The 23,648-nt window shown below is 46.5% G+C and overlaps 2 protein-coding genes across 3 annotated transcripts in view; one reads left to right on the top strand and one right to left on the bottom strand.

Moving 5' to 3' along the window:
• Positions 1-23,648, bottom strand: part of LOC147999066 (disks large homolog 5-like) — an 82,647-nt gene that overhangs the window by 23,263 nt on the left and 35,736 nt on the right. For both annotated transcript variants that reach the window (XM_087596062.1, XM_087596058.1), the window contains exon 5: positions 22,601-23,101. In XM_087596062.1, coding sequence (XP_087452188.1) covers positions 23,072-23,101 — 30 coding nt within the window. In that variant the 3' untranslated portion in view covers positions 22,601-23,071. Of the gene's footprint in view, positions 23,102-23,648 lie in introns of those variants that run through there.
• LOC147999069 (disks large homolog 5-like) lies at positions 2,315-6,291 on the top strand. The gene is made up of 6 exons (XM_087596072.1): positions 2,315-2,471; positions 3,505-3,664; positions 4,133-4,276; positions 4,910-5,076; positions 5,797-5,902; positions 6,021-6,291. The coding sequence occupies exons 1-5, from the start codon at positions 2,345-2,347 to the stop codon at positions 5,859-5,861; spliced, it is 663 nt and encodes a 220-aa protein (XP_087452198.1). The 5' UTR covers positions 2,315-2,344; the 3' UTR covers positions 5,862-5,902; positions 6,021-6,291.

Genomic DNA, 23,648 nt, shown 5'->3' with positions numbered 1-23,648 from the left:
GATTTGTTTGATAACTGAAAGGAGCTGCCTCAGCTTTGTTTCTCTGCCTGCTCAGTGCCCATTCAACATCACTCTGTCCCTGAAGAGGAACTCAAGGTCTGCCCCCTGCTGCCTGTGAGCCAGGAAGAGGCACAGAAAGGCAAGGCCACAGCACTGGTTTCCAATCCCTCAGTAGTGCTGGATTTCCAATAATGTACTTGTATACACAAATACACTGTGGTAAGTTGCAATAGATACTAATCATTTCTCACATAGGGCAGCAGTTGATTGACTACAACTAATTCTATTAAAAAAAAGAAACCTGGCTCTTGTAGAAATATACAAAGAAATATCTAGGATGGTGGGGGATGAATTCTGCCATGGACTGAACTCGTGGAAGTGGGGTTGGGAGAACGATGCATGGTTAAATAGCCCACCAGGTTCACATTGTGTCAACTTGATTTAATCTAAGGACAAAGAAGTGGAGTATCTCTGATGGCTTTCTTCTAGTCCCTTTAAAGCATCACTAGGGTTTGAACTCAGAACTTCATACTTCTTGATGGGGCAACTACACTCAAGGAAGCTTAAGATTTTCATAGGCGCAGTATTATGCTATATATACAGAGTAGATAATACTAAGATGTTCAGATGGTGATGTCCATTTGTATGCACTCTTAATGTGGACCTAAAAAAAGAGAGATCAAGGTCCTTAAAATAGAAAGATCAGTTCCAGTTGTTTTCTACCATTCCAAACAGAATGACTGGTAGGGAGAGAATGGTAAATAATCGAGAATTCGTAGATGATGCTTTGAATGAAATGTGGATTTCTGTGCTGGTTTAAAACAGGGTCTCAAGTATCACATGTTGCCCTCTACCTGGCTGGCCAGGATCACTTTGAGCTCAGATAAACCTCCTTTCACTTTGTAATAAATAGGCTTATAAGAATGGCCTCGAAGTACTGTGCGGACAGCGTTAGCCTTTCACAGTTGAGGTGTGTAACCCACAACTATAGTTTTAGCCATGTTTTTCCATGTCTACCAGCTATTTCAGATTGTTGCTGTTATATGCCTGACAATCAAGATGCAGAAAAATAACCTGATACAGAGTAAGGACATGGTGATCACATCTTTGCCTCTTCCGTACGTTCTGGATGAGGTTTGTTAAAATTCCAATATTGCAAAAAGCCTTATATAGGGCCCATCACATTAAGGGTCACTATGCACTGTTCTATCTAAAATGGCCTAATCAGAACTGACTCCCATATAACACTTCCTGCAATCCTCATATGAGAAGCTTGAGCTTTTAGTTTTGACTTTTTCTTTTCTCGTTCTTTCTTATTTTTTGCTATATAAGTTGAGACAAAGATAGTTAAGGCCATGAATTTGTCCCCAAAATTTGAACTACAGATGTGATCAATCAGTGTTAGTGGGTGCATTCTATAAAGTATTCATTTTTTACTATGATAGATGCTTCTGTGTTTGGTGGGGTGGCCATTTCCCAGTGTACAGGTGCTGGGACCTTGCTCTATCCACTTAATGATGTTTATAGCCTCATTTTAGACGTTTCTGTGCTACCCTCTATATCTCTTGTGTATTTTATTTTTCTGATAAAAGCTCATGGTATATCTTACTCAGGCCTGTGAGCAGTGCTCCTTTGGCGACATTGGTGCAAAGAGCAGAACCCCACAAGCAGCATGAGGTTCCCTTCATTGGTGGCTCCAATATTGCACTTTTGTCTGCCAACTGGTCTCCACACTTTTCCTAGCACCTTAAAGACTTCAACTCTTTCTCCTAAGGAATTTTCTGGCAATTGTCGATTGCTAAGCACATGACTTCATGAGTGTTCCCCTAACACACACCCATGTTGTAACCTACCATGCAGACTATTTCTTGATGTGATTTAAAGCACCTGTACAGAATGAGACAGGAGAACTTTTGACTGCATATTCAAGCTGGTGTGAAATCTCAGGAAGTTTTAATGGCTAACATTGGTGAATGTGGACAATTTGAGTTAGGATGAGACATTTTTTGGGCAAGATTTGACAGGAAACATTCATTTAGATGCATAGGAATTACTAAGGTTTTTATAATCAAGCCTTGAGGAAAATTTGGCTTTGGAAGCAGGAGATGCTCAGTGGCTCTGCCCCAGGAAAGTCTCCTGGAAAGGGCACCTCAGCTTATGCTCAGTACAGGGAGAACATTAGCAGGGAGGCAAAGTCTGCTCCCCATGACATCTGCTTTCCCTTCTTGGACATTCTATTGTCTCCTAGAGAGTTCTTGGCATCCTCTGTGATGTCACCAGTGTTGTAGTGACAACCAGTGCCCTAGTTTCTCTCAGTCTGAGTCTGGCGGTTACAAGCTAAGACATGTTTTCCTGTCTTCGCAAGCGTTTTGGGAGGGGGAACGTCGATTGTGGAGAGACTAGAGTGAAGGAGTCTGGCCTTTCGTCTCAAAGTAATGATGGAGAAAGACAGCACTTCTGGGGAATGTGGAGTAAGTTCTGGGCAGTGTATTTTGAGCTTCCTGCCAGGGTGGCTGCAGGCTTAAGCTGACCTTTCTAGCAATGGGCCACAACAACTGGAGCATCTGAAAAGGAATTGAATTTCCACGAATATCACAATTCCTTAAAGTCAAGGATTTCAGAACTTTAGTTTCCCCATCCCCACTGGGAGGATATGGTAAGGCCAATGCTATTATACTGTGAACTTCTGGTCTTTACTTTTCAGTTCATTTGTTCTGTTACATTGATATAATAATACCATCAGTAGTCATGGAGGGTCCACCTTTTCTGAGTTTAGACAGGGCAGCAATGTATATCACTATCATTGCTTCTTTAAATACAGTGGGTATCTGACAGTACTAACAGGGAGAGATTGTGCTCCAGGAAATAACCTTATGTTCTTAGACCTTCTCTGATTTCTTCTAACTGGCAGGGTCATCGTTTGCTTTATATATTAGAGGTTGTATGTTACAAAAATTTTTCTACAATACCAAAACTATTTGGAATGTGTAGACCAAGATTCAGCCTGTAACCTATTCGCACTTCTGGGGCTTTTGGTATTTCACATAGGGACACTGATAAGTCTGTTGAACATATCCTCCCTGGAAATGCGTTTTAAATCCAAAGTTGTTGGCTTAGAGTATCAGGGTAGGACATCTGAGTGTCTCCAATCACTCAAGTTTTGTGGATGGTGAATTTATCATCTGAGTTCTGAAGCCACAGGAGTGAGGGTCCTGAAACCAAGCTGTACCCTGTTCAGCTGATAATAATCCTGGAGAAGCCATCTCCATGGTACATGTAAGCCCGTGATGTCTGGCATAGGGAACACCTGGCTGCTTACGTCTCTTGGTCTCTATAGAGTAGTGGGAGAACTGAGATCCACTAAGGAGGCCTCTTAAGCATAGACCAATCGCCTAGCAGTGACACTGGGTTCCTGGCTTGTTCTCCTGTTTAGGCCTCACTGAGGTCTATGAACACTCTATGCATTCTCCCCATGCAGGTTCACTTGTGTTCTTCTACCTACAGACGCTGGGAGAGAAACATCATCCCCTGACACTGACCTAAGCAAGAATCAGGCCATGAAGGAAAAGGAGAGGCTGATTAAAGAGCTGCAGCTCATTACCGAGGAGAGAAATGACCTGAGAGATCGCCTGAGGTTTCTGACGGAGAGATCCATGAAGAAGAGGTATGAATCGCTCCAAATGCTCTTGTTTCATTCCTGGGTCTGCAAGGTCACCTTTTTCTTATCCTATTAAGGTTTTGGGTTCTAGAAAGCTGTGCCTCCCTAACCACCCTGTGCTAAACCTCACCTCCCATATAGTGGAGATTCAGAACCTGACCCTTCCTGAGGAGTGAGATTGAAAATGGACTCATCTGCTTCCATTTATTTAAAAGCAGAACTTGTGGTCTGAATGAAGAATTCAGGGATAAAGTCAGGGAGAGTGAGTTCCCAGTGTGCATTTGCAAAGCCCTTGACAGCTGGTGGCTTTGCAAGATTGTAATTGCAGTGAGTTTATGGTGAGTCTCTGTACTTGCTAGGCAGGGGACTGAGTGCTGGAAGATCCAGGCAGCAGCCTGGGGTAATATAGGACCCACCCTGAGTTCATATATTCCTAAATGCCGATGTTCATTGTATTCTATCATTTGGGGCCAGGCCACACTTCAGGCCAAATCCATATTATGAAGACCTGGAGAGAATGGAGGAGGCGGTCATGTCAATTCTGCACAACTTAGAGATGGAGAACACTGAGGTCCATGAGAACAGCCATAAACTGAAGAAGGAGATTACCTTCTCTAGGTAAGTCCTGGTCAGAAAGGCTATCACTTGTGGAATGGCCATTTCTGACTTTCTTTGTTCTGGATTGGACGGTCTTCAGCTCTGGTTCAATCTCTTGTGCTGTTTACACATCAGTGTTCCAGGGTCATTAGGACTCAGTTTTCAGTTCCATAAAAGACTGTTACTCATCCCAGGATTGTCTAGGCATCTTCAGAAGGCTCTAGAGAGAACAGTACTGATTGAAGTCAGCAGAAGGTTATTAGGCTGACCTGGACCTATGGTGTCACACCAGGTTTTACAAAACTCAGTGTGTGGACCACATGGTTAGCATGACCTTCTCTTGGTTCTACTGACCTCTTTTGAGGGTGTTGGCCCAGTACTAATTGATGTTGCCCCCATGCATTGGGCTTTCATGGATAGTTGTAGATCCATGCTCTTTCTCAGAGATGTGGACACTAATTGGTGTCAGGCCAAGCAAACAATTTATTCTTCCCCGAATTAACTCTTTATGTTTTGTGCAGCAGCCTTATATGTATCAAGATGCATTTTATTAAGTCTTCATGGGTATGTGGGACCTGGTAGAGTTAGTGGGACTTGGGAGTAGGAATGGGAGAAAGGGCCAGCATGATCTTACTATGCAGACTGTATTTCCAGAAACCTGCTCAGCCAGCTCCTGATGGAGAACACATGTAGGAAGAAGTTGGTCCCACTGAAGCAGGAGAGCAAGGAGGTACATCTTGATTGTGCACTGAACCAGAAATATTTGGTTGACTTCAACAAGAAAGATGAAGACCATCAACGGCCAGAACCAGCATTATCAGGTAGGGACGAGCAGATGTGTTAGCTTAACAATATCTGATAAAATTTGCCAATTTGATACATCTTTGCTTCTCTTACCACCTTTCTAATTTACACTCACAACCAGCCAACCACCTCATGTAATGGAATTGTTCATTGCTCTGCCTATGCACAAGTATTCTGGGAAGTTAACCACTTTTCAGAAACTGAATTATTGTGCAAGCATATTTTGCTGCTCTTTTTGAAGCTGCAGTCTAGAAATGGTGACAGATGAATAACATATCATATTATTGCATATCCATGTGATACATTGGATCCTATGTAGAGTTTTGAACAAGTTCTTGGTTCTTTGACAAATGACACTCTGTGGTCATGCGACTTCTTGTATAGGAAGCACCTTTCCGGGATAAGAACCAAGTGCAAATGTCAAATTAGTACTTGTCATTGGCTTTAACCTTGGTGACATATGGACATCTCATTTCTTCCTGCAACCCAATGAGGTTCCTTCCATTGCCCTGTTCTTGGTTTGCACTGGCATAAGTCTGGGTCCCATATTGGCAGCCCACTTTACTGTGAGGCTCTCTGGAGATTTTGCCCTGCCCACAGAGTTAGCAACAATGATATCACTTAAAATGTCCATGTCGACTATCCAATAGAACTGAGGTGGTAGAAGGCAGCATTCTGACAGCTGGCTTGCATTTCCCCACCAAATCAGTGTCTGAAAAACTGCCTTCCTCTCCCAGGTCTCAGAAAGTGCAAGAGAGCTGGAATTGGACACACACCAGTAAGAGAGCTTCCTGAAGAATAAGTTGCTTTCTCAGGAGTCCCTGATGACCAACATCCTGAATGGTAACAACATTTTTTGGATGTGTATTCATCCTCTGAGTTAATTTGTCATTTCTTAGAGACCCTAAATTCATATACCACTAAGCCAGCCTGACTGATTGAGGTCTTACTTTCTTCTCAGAAAACAGCACTTGAGAGACAACTTGGGGGACCGCCTTTCATTATGTGTGCTAGAGGAGAAACAGCAATACGTCTGTGCTTCTAAATGTTCGTTAAGAATATGCTTTTAGAAATATTTTTGTTATGATTTTAATTGAAGTTTTCTTTTTGTTGTTTCATATTTATATGTTCTTGTTACTATTTTTACTTTCAAATATTTTTAAATATATTTATTCATGTTAATCTTGTTTTGTTGTAAAAATGTATTTGTTATGAATAAAAATTGAATTCTATCTCTTGACTCTTAAGACCATCATTCTTACTCAATGGTTCTGTCCCCTCCTGTGGACCTAGAACTGACAGCTACAGATGGATCTCTGCATGTTCCATGGATCCTGGGCTAATAAGTGAATTCAAAGTCACCAAGGGGTACCCAGTGTGATAGTGTCTTTTGTGAGGATAATGTGGCTGTGTCTCAGACACACACTTTGTGATGTAATCACTGACGTGCTTTACCCAATTGTTAGGGTCCATGTGGTTCTTCTGAGAGAGCAGCAGATGCTTTACCCTGTGAGTCATCACCACAGCTCCTGCAGGTAGCTTTTGTTATTCCACATGAGGTGCTGTATTAGGTGGACAGGATCACCTCCAATTAAATAGAGAGATCTCAGGAGATGTGTGTTCACAGGGAACTTACTGAGCTGTGCGTGTTCAACGTGTTAGGTTGTCAGGCATCCCTACAGGGCTCTGGTGTTCCCACTGCTCATTGTGGGGCAGCATCATCCTCCAGCATCACTTAGTGTCCATATTAGAGCAGATCTTTCACCTAATATCAATGATGACCATATGTATTATGCACATCTGATAAAATACAGAATAGAAACTAGCTTCTTGTAGGCCAGATTGGCTTCAGTAGTCACATGGATGTGATCAATCAGTGTTAGTCATGCCCTTCCAGCATGGTAGACTGCAGGTTGTCTGTCCCCATCACTTTGCTCTCTTGTGCCCAAACAATGCTAAGGTCAGGGCCGTTCAGCCGTGAGGCAGAGGCTCACCACCCTCAGTGCTGCCTAAGACCCCTAAGACTGTCTCTTTCGGGTGTGTGCGTGCTGGACACTCAAGGATCCTGAGATCTCCGCAGCTGAGGTGAAACAGTACCGGAGCCATTGCAATGTGGGCACACATTTGGTTCTGGAGCTGGGCCACTCTTTGACTTTTGTTGAGTGGAGAGACAACTGTTGGCTGAGCCTTTGGTGAACCGGATGGCCCCTGGCCACGCCAGCAGTCAGCAGTATCAAAGCTGAGCAACCAGTGTTTTATGTTCCATTTTGTCATCGCTGGTCAGTGTTCTGATGCCACAGCACATGGTTGGCCTCAATCTCCCCATGTGGCCACAATCCCAAATTGATATGGCCTCCACTTCCCAAGTGCCACTGGATTTCTGTAGAACCCCTAAGGCAGCAGCATGCAGGAGCTCCTGGCTATTCCCTCCTTGCTCTCTGGATCTGCAAGTCGTTCTGTGTACATATGGCTATGTCCTCATAAACCCTTGATGCCATGATACCTTAATAAACACTTGAATCATGCCCTGATGGGCAGTTTTCAACTGCTACCTGACACCATCTATAATCGCCTGGGAAATGAGGGACAGTCTGGATCAGACTGGCCTTTGAGCATGACTATGCGTGACTGTCTTCGTTGCTGTGGGAGATGCCAGACAGCCTCTTTTCTGATCCTAGAGTCCCTATACCCAGCCACTTGTCCCCTCTACAGCCAGACCCTACTTCTGCTCCTAGGCACTGTCTTGGACTTCCTTCCCTCAGGTGGCTTCTCTCCTTTGGTTGCTACAGAAACCTGTTATGAGGAAAGGAACAGGGAGTTAAGAGTTCAAAGCCATCTTCCCATTGATGTTCTTTCTCAGAGGTCAGTGGGACACTTAAAGAGTTTTGTGTATACATTTTAATAAGCAAGGGACAATCATGCATCAGACACAGGAAACTAACAGCACATCTACTGGACCTCCTTCAACACCTGGGCATCTCTTCTGGCCTGTGCTTCTGTGTGCTGAAACCTGGGGACCAACTTCCTGTGGTGTTTCCCAGGATGACTGTGCACATTACGACACTGACGTAAATCCTCAAAACTCACAAACAGCAACAGGACCGACCGCCACAGGAACGGTTCTCCATCAACAGATACCACAGACCAGCAAGCAGAAGCATGGGAGGGTGGTGCTGTGGTTCACACACTTCTCTTTCCTCACTAGGGCAGGTGACCCGCTGGAGAAAACAAGGAGGCAGCAGGATGGAAGAGGAAAACTAAAACCCAGTCCTTGCATTAAATACTCAAGCATATTCGGACTAGAAGAGAGAAGTTTGCCAAGAATGAGGGCCACTTTGGGCATCCATCATCAATAGCCCTGGCTGTCTAGGCCAGCATCAGATCCAGCCGTCTCCAGGCAGGTGTCCGCCAGGCCCTCAAGGGCACTAAGAGCATTAACCATGAAAAATAGAACAAGATCTCTCCCTCTTGCCTGCCTGACAGCCAAGCATGTGTATGCCCTGGCTATGCTCACGCTGGGACCCCTGCGAGATATTAAGATATAGAGACCTGATAGTTGATTAGGACCCTGTTCGAAAAGGAAGACACTGGAAATTTCCCTCTGGCATCCATATGTGCATGCATGGTTGTACAAGCTGGTAGAATCTCTCTCTCACTCTCTCTCTCTCTCTCTCTCTCTCTCTCTCTCTCTCTCTCTCTCTCACACACACACACACACACACACACACACACACACATTCAAAGTTTTGAAGCACAGCAGAAGAATCTCTGGGACTCTAAGCCTGACCAGCCTCATCTGTGAGCCACAGCTTCTGTGTGAGAGCTCCTTTGTGTGAGAGGCGTAGGGTGACTGAGGAAGGTTGCTGGTGTCCATCCCTGGCCTGCATGTGCATGCATACAGAGACATGGACACATGCACATGCTGAGTACCCCTCATCCAATCCTGAAATCTGAAAACACTGAATTTCAAATCCAGGCATTCTCCTAACCTACACCTTCCCTCAGGAATTGGAGATGAGGCCTTGCAAGAATCCTCAACCAGTGAGACTGGCCCAGACCTTCTGAGATCCATTCTGCCCCAGGAGAACACAGCAGGTGGTATCAGGACAACACAGAAACTCAAAACTCCAGCCTGATGCAGGGACCACCTGCTGGGTTAGGAGAAGACTCAGCATCAGGTTACTGAACGAAAACATCACCTCTGAACACACGGGGTCGCTGTGGCTATGCCTTCAAGGCATCTTCAGCAGCAGCTTAAATGGACTAGGGATGACTATGGGAATCTGCCTGCAGGGTGATGTGGGAATCCTTTTGCTAAGGCTTAATCGCTAGATGTTGACACAGAAACCCTTTAACTCTTCTTGGAGTACAGTCCAGGCAGAGGCTGAACACAAAACATTCTGATTATGAACTGAGTTTAACAGATAATCCGGAACCTGAAGGCCACAGGCCCAAAGGTCTGCACTGCAGGGGTGAGGCATCACTGCAGGGATGACCACACAGTGCAGGGGTGAGGTGTCACTGCAGGAATGACCACACACTGCAGGAGTGAGGTGTCACTGCAGGAATGACCACACACTGCAGGGGTGAGGTGTCACCGCAGGGATGACCATACAGTGCAGGGGTGAGGCGTCACTCAGGGGATAACCACACAGTGCAGGGGTGAGGTGTCACTGCAGAGGTGACCACACAGTGCAGGGGTGAGGTGTCACCAAAGGGGTGACCACACAGTGCAGGGGTGAGGCGTCACTCAGGGGATGACCACACACTGCAGGGGTGAGGCATCACTGCAGGGATGACCACACATTGCAGGGGTGAGGTGTCACTGCGGGGATGACCACACACTGCAGGGGTGAGGCGTCACTGCAGGGATGACCACACACTGCAGGGGTGAGGCGTCACTGCAGGGATGATCACACACTGCAGGGGTGAGGCGTCACTGCGGGGATGACCACAAACTGCAGGGGTGAGGCGTCAGTGCAGGGATGACCACACAGTGCAGGGGTGAGGCATCACTGCAGGGATGACCACACAGTGCAGGGGTGAGGCATCACTGCGGGGATGACCACACACTGCAGGGGTGAGGTGTCACTGCGGGGATGACCACACACTGCAGGGGTGAGGTGTCACTTCGGGGATGACCACACACTGCAGTGGTGAGGTGTCACTGCGGGGATGACCACACTGCAGGGGTGAGGTGTCCCTGCAGGGATGACCAGGAAGCTGACTGAGCTCCTCAGGGCTCTCCCTGTCCTGAATGTGCTTCCCTTCTAGGTGAGCACTGCAGCTTTCAGGGTGCTGGAGGCCTGTGTGGGCAGCAGTAGAAACTGCTAGCCTTGTTATTCACAGCTGAAACTATCACACAGGATATTCCAGAATTGACCACCACCAAAGTGGGGCCTTTCACAGCATTCTGGGTAGGATGGCACAAAGCCCCATAACAATTTCGCCTGTGATCCATACCAAATGTCTGCTGTCAGTGCCTGTCTCTTAGGAGCCACCTGGATGATCCAGGGGATGGTCCTGAAGAAAAGGCTTGGCAAAATTGAGGTCCCCAAAGCAAGAGGAGCAGTGAAGAGGTGCAGGGGCCATAGACCATGGAGACTGACATATGCTGATGCTAGACTACCCAGACTTATCCCTGTGTCCAAGTCTGGATGTCACAGAGGCACCTGGTAAAGGCCCCAACAGTGTCCTCCAGGATTCCACTGTCTCCCTACTTGCCCTCCACCTCACCCACTCCCAGTGGCTCTGGGAGTCAAGGTCTTCATCACCTTTTTCGTTTTATTGTCATATTGCAGGTACTGTGACTTGACCACTCTTCCTCCTGCAGGAGACACATCGTGTGTCATAGGATACAACTGCTGCACCAGGAACACCCATTGCATAACCAGGACCCTGCAGTGAAAAGCAGGACTGGCCCTTCATGCTGAATGACAGGAAAAGCACCCGGCCTTCTCTTTGTTGCAGACTGGATTCCTCAGCCTTCCTGTTATGAACAGGGCACTAGTACCCTTCACAGGATACTTAGTGTTTATAAGACATTTATAGAATTCATCTTGTATATAGGCCATTGGGCTAGGAGCCAGCATCAAGGCATCAAGTAGGAGGAAATACAGAAACATTCTAGGAAGGGATAGCCAGGGGCCAGTGGGATGGCTCAGTGATTGAGGACCAGAGTTCAGATCCCAGCACATGGATGTTCACAGTCATCTGCAGAATCAGATCTAGGGTGTCCCATGACCTCCCCAGCTCCCAAGCAGCTACATGTATGCGTCTCAGACACTTCTCACTCACCGTGAAACAACCTAAGCCACAAAACATCCCACACCTTCTTGGATGGGTCCATCCCTGGGGGAGTCTTGTGTGTTCTGGGCTTCAACTCTAGGAAAGCTTGGCCTTGTTTTATAGGATGTCTTATTCCTTATATCAGCAGAGAAAGAAAAAAAAAGATCCAGTCCTGGAACCCTGGAGGACACTGCCATGATGTCACTGCTGTGCTGGCATAGGCTTAGAGATATCTCCATGATCCATCCGAGTCACCTAGAGCTCAGGGAATGATGGAAAAGTCCATGTGAGATCGCCCAGCGCTTGCAACCATGAGAAAGCTTGGAAAACACAGGGCACATGTGGTGTTTGATCTTGGGTCAGTTCAACCCTCTTGAGCCTGCAGCTAAGACAAACCGTTACACTGGCCTGAGTGCACAGGCCTGATCTCAGAACCTGTTTGCCAACCACGGTACACTCTAGATCCCTCCTCTCAGCTGGACCTTGTTCCTCTACACCTCATCCACCCAAGCTTCTCAAGAAATGAAGCTACCAGGTTAATACAACAACTAACTGAAGGCAACAAGAGCCTTCAGCCGCCCTGTGGCAGTAAGGTCAGTCCATAGGTCTCCTGTCCCTGCACTGTCAGTACCTGTGAGAGCCATGGCCACCTATTCCCTTCCGAGGTGAGAACAATTATACCCACAACCTTGCTTTCAACAAATCCTGCCTTGGCCATTGGTGGGACCCTCATGAGACTCAATCTGATGCAGGCCTCCTCAGACACTTTGGCTTCCTTTCTGGCTGCTGGAGCTTCGGCCCTCTGGCCTGGCCTAATGTAGGATCAGCAACATCCAACTCTGTCAGGCCTCAGCCATCCCACATTGGGGGCCCTGCTTCACTCCTAGGTGCATTCTTTTCCCACATCTCTCCAGTCTCTCCCTCATCCCTAATTCCCCTCGCCTCTCAGGCCCAGCCCTTCAGTCTCTGATGGAGACTGTCCTGGAAGGACAGGAGCCCCTCCCCTGAGATACTCTCCCACCTCATGCTGCTGGGCTCTGACAACTCCTCCCTTGGGCTGACTCATCTCTACAGGCACAGCCTGCTGCTCCTCTGCCCCTGCAACCCACTTCCTAGCTCTGCTTCACAAAAACACTCTAAGATCTCTACACTGGATTCCTGTTCTATTTTGCTCCCTCTCTGTCCTCCAGAAGTTCTGCTGCTCTCTCTCACCACAGCAGGACCCACCAAGACACTGCTCCTGACCCCAGCAGCCACCAGCAGCCCAGGTCATGGGGCTACTAACAGCTTTGGCCCAGGACTCAGGGCTCCTTCCTTCTTCAGTATCGAGTCCAGGCTGAGACCATCTGGCCTGCTGCTGGGTCCTTGAAACCCTCAGTCTCACAGCCTCTGGGCACTCTGAGCCCTAGTCCTTATGGCTAACAAGTAGCTGCCCAGTCAAGCAACATGGGCCTCACTGGCTTCCTGGTGTGCCATGATGCTTTCCCTGCATGGCCGGGGATGACTGTATGCTAGGATTATGTCTGGAACTAGACCTGCAGGTAACACCTGATGGGTTGGCCAGGCTGTTCTCCTACTCCTGTTCTCAGGAGATTCTCCTGACTAAGCCTCCCAAGTGCTGGGATGAGAAGTATATGCCACCATGCCAGCTAGGGGTCTTCAGGTGTGATGAAAGACTGGGATCTGTGGTCCTGGTTATTTCCAACAGTGGGGACACCAGTGTTCTGAGCATTCTGTCATCTAGGACTTATATTCCATGTACTTCACATGAACACTGTGAGACTTCTGCACTGGTTACCTGTTCTCTTTGAAACCTGTCTTCAGGTATCTGACAGTGGGAGTCTCCATGAAGTTTTTGTCACCCTGAGAATGTGGCTATATTAATAAGCTCAGGCAGCATGCAAACACAACAGAGGTTACAAACAAGACTACCAGGCTGGGGCCACTAAGTGATAGAGTGCTCCTTTGGCATTGTGAGGGCCCAAGTTCTCTTGCAACCAACATCTGCTGGGGATGTAGCTCAGTGATTAGGCACTTGCCTAGCGTATGTGAGGTCCTGGGCTCCATCTCTAGGACTAAACCCTCATCCCGTACCCTGAACACACCAGGTCCAGGCATCACTGTCAATCCTGAGGGCTTGAGTTTGATCCTTAGGCCCTCTCTGATACAAAAAGAGAAAAAAACTCCCCTGATTTGTGTTTGACCCCCACATGTGTCATGCCCGCCCCACTTCGAGTGTATAATTAAGGAAAGCATGAGTAAGTGGTTGAGAGGCACTCCCTGCCCTTGCAGGAGACCCCAGTTTGCTTCTCAGCACAAACTGCATGTGACTCAGCAGGTCTCAGGGTAGAACTGGATATGTGACCCTGTGCTATAGCACTGTCCAGAGTGGGGACTGCAGCTTCTGAAGAGGAATGCAGGCCTGGGCTCCAGACCTCCACCTTCAAGTCCTGCCTGGACAGCCTGATGCCCTGGCAAAAGAGACTCCATCTCGCCAGAAGAGAACTGCACTCAAATGACACCTCAGTGATTAAAACTATCAGTCCCCAAAGGCATGCCACTGAGCAGAGATAGCCTCAGTCATGCACCTCTGCCCATGCCCAGTTCCTTGTGTCAATAACTCAACCCTTTCATGAACTAGATGGCAATACTTGAGGCAGGATGATCAGTAGTTTACTGGCCAGTCTGGGCTCTATGAGATGCTCTCCCTGAAATCAGAGCCAGCAAGAAATTCAGCATGAAAGCTCTTTGTAAAGAAGCTCAATGACCCAGTTCAGAGCCTGGGACCCCGCACGGTAGGATAAAGTGACTCCCATGGCTTTTCCTCCACCTTCAACACTCATGCTTTGGCATGCACACCCCTACAAGGAGATCAATACACATGGGATAAAAAATTAAACAGAAACATTAATGAAGACAATGCATACAATGTTTTAAAGGATCCCAGGAACCCTCACTTAGCACTTTCCTTTCCTTTGTCTTGGGAACAGCACCTGCACCAGTGACTGGAGACTTCCTGAAAAAGAGAGAGGAGAGATGCACTGTTCATTCAGCTGGAGAGCTGTGCAAAGACCAGAGCCACCCGCCTTTTTCTGACAGTGGGAGCTGGGCCCAAGTGTGGGCTGTTCCTACTAGAGGCACCACAGGAAGAGGACCACCTTCCTCAAACCTTCCTGGAAGTCAGAGCACTGGCTATGGACGTCCCTCAATCCTCAGAAGATTCTCTTTCAGCAATGGCTCAGGGCCTCTTAGGACAGAGAGGGACCAGAGCTTCCCCCCAAAGCAAGATCCCTGTCTTATCTGACAGTTATGAGGGCTTAGGGATGGGACAGAGGATGTGACAAGGTTACATGTAGCACAGGGCTAGTTTAGTAAGGCAATCAAAGAGGAAAGAATCCTGGAACATTCCTCATCTGTTCTTTTTGCTCTGTTCGTAGGATGAGGGGCAGTGTGGGGTAGAGGACTAGGACACAGCACAGCCTTCTCTGCTCATGGTGAGCTTTCTAGGCTGCCTGGTCACTGTGACCAGCAACTTTTCAACTGTGCCATTCTACTACCAAGGCTGACACAACTGGTGACCATGTAGCAATAGGACTTTACTGACTTAGCGACATTTGGAATCACACAATGATCATGTGTCACAGAAGAGTTTTTTTTTTTTAAGAAAAGGATTTTAAAAAACTATTTATTTTGTCCATATGAGTGAGTACACTGTCCCTGCTTTCAGACACAACAGTAGAGGGTAGAAGATGAGATTAGAAATGGTTATAAGACACAGTGTGGTTGCTGGGGATTGAACTCAGATCCTCTGGAAGAGCAGTCAGTGGTCTTAACCACTGAGCCATCCCTCCAGCCCCAGTATATTGTATTTTCAATGTTGTTTGTTTTTATTTCCTTTTTCACGTATGTCTGTATGGCGTTTCTGTGAGTACAGGTGTGTGTGTGCCTGTGTAAAGGTCAGGGACAACCTGAACACAGGTCCTCACCTTCTACCTCTCGTCCATGGCTGTGTATGCTAGGCTAGCCCTTCCCCCTAATCCTAGAGACTGTCCACTTTAGGCTCCTATCTCCCTGTGGGAAGGGCTGGATGACAGACACTACTGTATCCAGGTTTATGTGGCTTCTAGGGACCTAAACTGTTGTTGGGTTTGTTCAGCATGAAAATAAACACCATTTTCACAGCCCAGGCTGGGCCAGGCAGCGCACGGGTCTTTGCTGCTCTTGCAGAAGACTTGAGTTCAGTCTCCAGCACCCGGGTCAGGTGGCTCACAACCACCTGAGACTCCATGTCCAGGGACTTCCAAGCTCTTCTGGATAAAGCTACATGGCAAAAGCATTGCTGGGAGCTGGAGGCTTCTAGTGTTGGCTTCTCCCTGCAGTAGGGGGCAAATCATGGGCATATGAGACAACATGGAACCCTGTAATTCTACAAAGTGCAGGAGCTCCTGATGTCCCTCATGGTGCCCCAGAGCCTGCTCACCACTCATGGAGGCTTCAGGAACATGGCCTTCTCCTGACATGTGTGCACTGTGCATCCTCACTCTCTACCCCCTGCTTTTCTGGGTTGGAAGTCTCAGGTGTAGGAGGCGCCAACCATAGGCCTCTTCTCTCAGCATTTCAGCATTTTACCCACTTGACCTTCACCAGGCATCCTTTGCTCTACACAGTTACATCAGCCTGTGAACCTCATCCTCCAGACTCTAATGAAGCAAACACCCATGTGTGTGGAGCTCTCATAGTTAGCCAGGCTAAAGGGGAAGGCAGCAAATCCTTCATGAACTCTAGAGCTCCTGAGGCCTAGGAAAATGTCTATACCGGGGCTAAACTCATGCTGCCCTGTAAGACTACATTTTTCCTTTAAACAGAAGGATGTGTGGTGGTGGTGGCACATGCCTTTGATCCTAACACTTGGGAGGCAGAGGCAGACAGATTTCTGAATTCTAGGCCAGCTTCCTCTACAGAGCTAATTCCAGGTCAGCTACACAAAAAACAACACTGTCTCCAAGAGTAAAACAAAAAGAAAGAAAGAAAGACAGAAAGAAAGAAAGACAGACAGAAAGACAGAAAGAAAGAAAGACAGAAGGAAAGAAAGACAGACAGAAAGACAGACAGACAGACAGACAGAAAGAAAGAAAGAAAGAAAGAAAGAAAGAAAGAAAGAAGTGAAAGAAAGAAAGGAAGGAAGGAAGGAAGGATTCATATTTTGTATACAATGAGATGCCTCCCTGTCTATGCCTGAACCATCATGTTAACTATAATTCTTGTCACATCTGTATTAATTCAAATACTGAAGGCTAAATGGGTAAATCTTAATGACAATACAATTGGGGGGGGTGCTGAAGAGATGGTTGGTTTAGTGGCTAAGAGCAGAAGACCCAGGTTCAGTTCCCAGTGTCCACATGGTGGCTCCTATTAGCCTGTAATTGCAATTCTAGGGAATCAGTCTGGACTTCACGGGCACCACACATACCACATGGTGCACAAGCATTTATTAGGTGAAACACTCAGGCCCATAAAAATAAGTATATAAAATATATGGTTAAAAGACACTGAGATTCAGGAAGTTCTTAGTGACTTTGGTTATCATTTCTCTCTCCTGGAGACCTGTCTTCCTCATGCTCAGCCTCCCTGGCTTCTAGGACATTTCCTAGCTCTGTGGAGCATGAAGTACTCAACACCATAAGCCAAGCATTGCAAAGCCATCTCCACCTTCACTGCTACACCTTCTCCATGGCTGTGTCTAAAGGGAGAGACTTGGAATCCCACAGATGCAAGGCCAAACCTGTTGGGCTATGTGAGCCCACCCACCCAATAGTCAGATCTACTCCTGTCCTTGGCTATGGCATGAGGCTCTTAAGACAAATTAATCTGAAGGATCTCAACAGCTATGCTGTTAGACCTCTCATTGCTCTGCCCGACCTACAAGCTCCTTTACTGGCTCAAATTCACACCTGAACTCCTCTCCTGCCTCAGCCATCATCAGCTCTTCTATTTCTCTCCACCTGTGCTCTGAAGAATCCACACTAAGGTGGACATTAACCTCTCCATGGACCTCCAGACGTATGCTTGTGATTACTCTTTATTGGCTATTTTGTATTGGTTCGTGGGACCTTCTAGTCTCATGCAGAACACTGCTCACACATTTTGGATCTTACAACACCCTCTTGATTGAGAATCCTGACTAATGACTGACTGAGCCTTCCATGCCTGAAGTCACCCTCTGTCTCCCAGTCCAAGATGAGAATCCCCACCCTAACCCCATGGTGTCCAGTTTCATCTCAGAAGCTAGGCTCTGTACTACCCAATATCATTTGGATCTTGGCCTCTAATTCTCTGTTAAATCGTTCCTCTCTTCTTTAAAACAAATTCATTTTGTTGTTTGTTTTTTGAGACAGGGTTTCTCTGTTTGGCCCTGGCTATTCTGACAGGCTCTCTGTAGATCAGACTTGTCAGGAAGCCAGATATCTGCCTGCCTCGGCCTCTTAAGCACTGGGATTACTGGATTGTGCCAGCATGTTTAATTAAAAATTAATTAGTGGCAGTGCATGTTGGCACCTGCCTTTAATTCCATCCGTTGGGAGGTAGAGGCATTGTGAGTTCCAGGACAGCCAGGGCTATAAATTAACACCTTGTCTCAAAGAAAACAAGCCAAAAATGAAACAAAAATGTTGCAATATGGTCTTAGGAATGTAACTGAGTCTGTTCTTGAACTCTGAATCCTCCCACTTTCACTCAGGTGCTAATCAGCAGGCTTCTGTCTTGACTTTCACTGCGCACTCAGGGCTGCCAGGACTGTTACCTCTCCCAGTGTAACTCCTGACTCTCTCATCAGCATCATCACAAAACTCCTGCTAAGAATTAAGGAAACCTGAATTCTAAGGAACAGTCGGAGCTCCAGTATTTCCAAAGCTCACTCTAATACAGATGGATCCTATGCTGCAGTAAAATGGTCACAGCTGGAGGTCTTAATTCCAGGACTTGGGACAGAGGGGTCGGAGGATCTTGAATTCAAGGTTATTTTTATGTTACAGTGTTGCTCAAAGCGAGTTGGGCTGCTACAAGATACCCTGTCTCAAAACTATACCAAACACACCTAAAATGAAACAGAGGAATTTGAGTGGGCACAGATGGGAAAGCTCGGCACTTTATGGCTAAGCCACCTGCTGCCAGCACCAAAGTCCATGCACAGCCCCAATTCTGAGCTGTGTCTGGGACCCCACTTAGGAGCACGCACCAAAGTAGCTCAGATCCAGGGCTTTTGGTCTAAGAGGAATTCAGGCAGTCACACTTTGGATGCCAGTTCTCCAGCTCAAGTGCCTGTCAGCCCAGGATCTGGTCTTAGTCATGGCTTGGCATCCCTAAATTCCTCCCAGCTGTGCTCTGAACTCACCCTGTACCCCGTTCTGATGAATCTGCCATTCTCCATGGGAGTAGCCTCAAGAAGTCCCTCACATCTGAAGCACCACTCTGAGTGCACTAAACACTGCAGGGGAGGGGCATGGCCAGCAGAGCACCCACCCCTTTCAGCTGTAGAACATTTAGCTCTAGAGTGAGCACTGCTGTGCATTGTGGAACTTAAGCAGTATCCCAGGCTTGGCCTGGGAAGAGCCGTTGACACCCACACTTTCTGGGGTGACATTGTCTCCTGAGGATAGAGTCAGGTCAGGAGCAGCAACTGATGTTCACGAGAGACAAACTTTCTTCACCACCTGCCCATGCTGGCCCTAGGATCTGGACTTTTTGGGTGACATGATGCTGAGTCCCCCAGGTAGATGGGTTTTCAGGGGTCAGGTGGTTATTGTCACTAAAGGTATCCACAAGGATAAGTCATACTGTACTAATTCCCATATTAGATCCCTTCTCACGGGTCACAGAGGTCGTGCTGGGTCCTAAATGTGGACCCAGGTTCCTGCACACTTTTGAGGAGACTGGTCAGGGCTCAGGCTTCACGACATTTTGTTTGAATTATTTTGGGGGATTTTATTTTTACTGTTGGGGACAAACCTAGGGCTGCCATGTGCTGGGAAAAGGCTTTGCCACAGCTGTAGATCATCCCTAATTATAAACTCCTAAATTCTCCCAATCCTGGAACTTTCTAGGTCCCTCACATGATGCAACCTTTGGGGGATTCCTCACATAGAATCATGGGGTGGATTGCATCCCAAAGAGAGACAGTGGGAAATGTTCCCCAGTGTCTGCCTGTGGCTGTGGTGATGAGAGTGCTGACCAGTGGATGGCAGGGCCCATGTGAAACCCTTTTGTTTTCTACTTGAGTGGAATCTTCACCATGCCTTTTTTTTTTTTCTTGAAACACAGGTTGCCCTGGAACTTACAGTCTTCCATCACCCTGACTCATTTTCCCATGACTGGGATGATAGGCTTAAATTACTATGCCCATCTTTCTTTTTTTGTATTTATAAATCTTCTAAAAGCCAGAAGGATATAGAATTTAAAATTTTGCGGTCCAAGGCATTTTCAACAGGGGATTCTTGACCTAGGACTATCCAGACCAGTTTTTATTGTGTGGGTACTTCATTCCCGTAACAGCTTATGTTTGACAAAGAGTTCCAAGGTGTGATGTCACTGGGCATCAGGCGTTGTCCCAAATAGCAGCACCGACTCAGGTTGTAATTTAGGCTGGAGAAACTTACTAGGACCCTGGTAATCCTAGCACCCTGGGGCCTCACATGTCCTTAGTCTGATCTAGTGATGAATCAACTGCTCTTGAGGGTGGATTGGAATTCTAGTCACTGTGAGGCAGGAGCATTAGTATCCTACAGCCACTCTGGGCTCCATAGGAAGACCCTGTTTCAATAGTAAAAGGGGTCACCTGCGAGTTCTTACTGTCTTCCCTGAGGCCTTCCTGCTGGAGTTAGAATAGCTGTCTCATCAAGTTGAAGTAGAGGGCAGAATGTTGGTGCCTTCTATAATGAGGACTAGTGACAGATAGTCTATGGAAATTCTAGAAAGATCTACAGGTATTTATGTCATGTGCATGGGAATTGCTGGCTTCCCTGTGTCCTTTGCCTTTAATTTGCAGTCCATGGGGCACCTGGGAATGTCCCCAAACCAGGCTGCACCCAGGGCTTGTCCCATGATTCTCACTTGCACCCAGTGCCTGCCTGATTGTCATAAGTCTGACAGAGCCACTGTATGCTCTCCTGACACCTGCAGAGAGCACTATATGGGACCCTACCATCCCCACACTGCCCATCAGGGTCTAAATGTCCCTATATGGCACTGAGATGGTCTAAGCTCCTTCCCGCCTATATGCTGCATCAGAATCTGACCATTCCTAATTTCCTCCTCTCACACCCACACTAGAAGCTCTGTACCCACACTAGCCCCAGCTGGCCTGTTGCCTACTGACATCTCATGGACTCTGTCCCAATCCCCTGCCCTGCCCTCACTCAGCTGACAATGTGGACATCTCAGGACAGTCACTGGACAATGGCTGACACACTTGTCTGAAGACTGGAAATGTTTCTCGATCTTGGAGAGGAAAGAAGGACCCTCCAACTACACTGTCCTCTAAGGAAGTTTATTCAGGTGACGGATGACAGGGACTGTTTTGTCTCACGTCACACATGTCAGTAGAAAATATCCTAGGTATTGGATGCCGCTGTTAGCATTTACAGAACAAAGCACATAGTGTTGGGAAGGATAATAAATTATGAGTCGAATTAGAAAACCCCAAGTCTCTTCCAGGTCCTAAGAGGGCAAAAAATACCACCAAACACAGCATTAATGTGATAGGTTGGTTAAATCTAGTTACCACATTCTAGTGTGATACCTATGACCCTTTTTGTGTCATGCTCAGCTTATAATGACTAGAGGACCTAAGCTTGAGAGTCACCAATGCCTCTCCCTTGCTTCTCCAGCTGCTGAGCATTGAAAAGCCCTAATGAGACAGCATCTGTTTGCAGACATACTGGATTATTCTTCTTCACTTTATCTCTCTGAGTCACCTCCACTCACAGTAAGTCAGTTTAATTCCATAAATTGGAAATGAGTCACGTGGAAAATATACTTTCTCAATACAATCACAGATTTCCATGTAAAAGGTGAAACATGAACTATCCCACCTAAGCTCTGGGCTTGCACAGACGTGCTCTGAAAAGAAACATGTGTTCCCAGCTGCAGTCTGCATTCAATATGGATGCTCTTGAGGTCCTCCCTGACCTGCATAGATTAAGATAATTATCTTGCTTTCTATCAAAAGAATTCATTATGCCAAGTTGGCCTGTAGAAGGAGGCTAGTCTCTTCAGTATTTTATCAGATGTGCTTAATGTATATAATCATCGATAGTAAGTGAAAGATCTGTTTGGAATTGAAACTGAGTGATGCTGGAGGATGATCCTGAATGCACAATGAGCAGTGGAGGCACCAGAGCCCGGTGTGGATGCCTAGCAGGCTACCACATTGAGCAGGCACCGCTCAACCACCTGTACATACACATCTCCTGAGATCTCTCTACTTAATGGGAGATGATGGCGTCCATCTAGTATAGCACATGCCCTGGAAGGACAAAAGCTACCTACAGGAGCTGTGGTGATGGCTCACAGGTTAGAGCATCTGCTGCTCTCTCAGAAGAACCACATGGTCCCTAACAATCATCTACAATGGGGAATGCTATTCCCTCTTTTGGATCATGAGGGAAATGCACTCAGGAGTGGCCCAGACATACATTTGAAAAAAAAAGATCCATTGAGTTAAATGATAAAAATAAATATAATCAGCAACAATAAAAAACACAGCATATGAATGATCAAGTGAAACAGCACCTATAAAAACCTATTTCCCAAAATGACGTTGATGGTCATTATCTTTGTGGTTTAATACTAATGCTGTATTGTAAGAAAAACTGAGGCACATGGTTCTCCATTAGGATTATTCTATATTCCTTTGTGAGAGTTGTCATTTTTTCTGCAGCTCTACAGGCATGAGTGTGTGTTACTCAATATCTGGTGCACACAGTCAATAAGGAATGTGTGTTGTAGACTGATATAGACTAGGATGAGCAGAACACATGACAGCATGGATACAGTATGTCAGTGATTACATCATAAAGTGTGTGTCCATAAAAAAAGTCACATTATCCACACAAAAGACACTATCACCATGTGTACCCCTTGGTGGCTTTGAATTCCCTATTTACCCATGCTGCCTGGACCATGCAAAGATCCATACCCAGCTGTCAGTTCTAAGTCTACAGGAGTGGAAAGGACCCTTAAATAAGAAGGTCTTAAGAGTCAAGAGTTACAAATCAATTTTTATTCATAAGGAATACAATTTACAAAAAACAGGCATAAAATGAACAACTAAAATGGTATAAAAATGAAAAACAGTAACAAGAATATATAACTATGAAATAACAAAAAGAAAACTTCAATGAAAATCATAACCAAAAACATTTCTTAACAGCATTTTCTTAATGAACATTTAGAAACACAGTTGTAGTGCTGTTTCTCCTCTAGGACAAGACATCAAGCAGTCCCCTCAGATGTCTCTCAAATGGTGTTGTCGGTATGAGAAAGGAGAAAGACCTCAACCAGACAGGCTGGCATACGGATACATAAATGTAGGGTCTCTAAACATTGAGGAAATTATCTGAGAAGAAGAATATTCACCCAAAAAAAGTATTTGACTGTGAGGATTGTCGTCACAGGGAACTCCTGAGAGAGAAACTCATTCCTCAGGGGGCTGTCTTCCTGGGATCCATCCTATGCCATGTCTCCTGCAGTTCCTGAGACCTGGGAGGAGAAGGCAGCTATTAAGACACGGATTTGGTGGGGACACCCATACCAGCTGTCAAGTTGCTGCCTTCTGTCCCCTCAGCTGCATTGGACAGACAGCACTGATCTTTTCACTGAAATCATTGCTGATATCTATGCAGGCTGGGGAACATCACCAGCAACCCTCACAGTACTGTGGGAGAACAAGCTGCTCCTCAGACTCTACCAGTGCAAACCAAGAATGGGGAAATGGGGAGAGACCTAATTGGGGTGCAGGAAGAAAGGAGAAGGCCACATGATACCCAGAGCAAAGCCAATGACCAGGACTCATTTGCCATTTGCACTTGGTTCTTATCCCTACAAGGTGCTTCCAACCATCACATGACCCCTGCATGACCTTTGTCACACGACCAAGAACTCGTTCAAAACTCTTCATAGCATCCAATCTGTGATAGGGAGATGCAGTCATGTGATATGTTATTCCTCTGTCACCATTTCTGGACTGCAGTTTCAAAAAGGGCAGAGAAGTATAATTGCCCATAATTCAGTTTCTGAAGAGTGGTTA

The sequence above is a fragment of the Rattus norvegicus genome, chromosome 19 (assembly GCF_021556685.1).
Source record: "Rattus norvegicus strain SHRSP/BbbUtx chromosome 19, alternate assembly SHRSP_T2T, whole genome shotgun sequence".
Classification (NCBI taxonomy): domain Eukaryota; kingdom Metazoa; phylum Chordata; class Mammalia; order Rodentia; family Muridae; genus Rattus; species Rattus norvegicus.
The sequence above is the reverse complement of the archived record's forward strand: the minus strand, read 5'-3'. Positions and strand labels throughout refer to the sequence as shown.

Bases quoted from the DNA above. Each gene is read 5' to 3' on its own strand.
- LOC147999069 (XM_087596072.1), top strand. From the start codon at position 2,345: ATGTTTTCCTGTCTTCGCAAGCGTTTTGGGAGGGGGAACGTCGATTGT. The intron at 2,472-3,504 runs GTAAGTTCTGGG...TTCTACCTACAG, and splicing joins GCACTTCTGGGGAATGTGGA to ACGCTGGGAGAGAAACATCA. The intron at 4,277-4,909 runs GTAAGTCCTGGT...CTGTATTTCCAG, and splicing joins AAGGAGATTACCTTCTCTAG to AAACCTGCTCAGCCAGCTCC.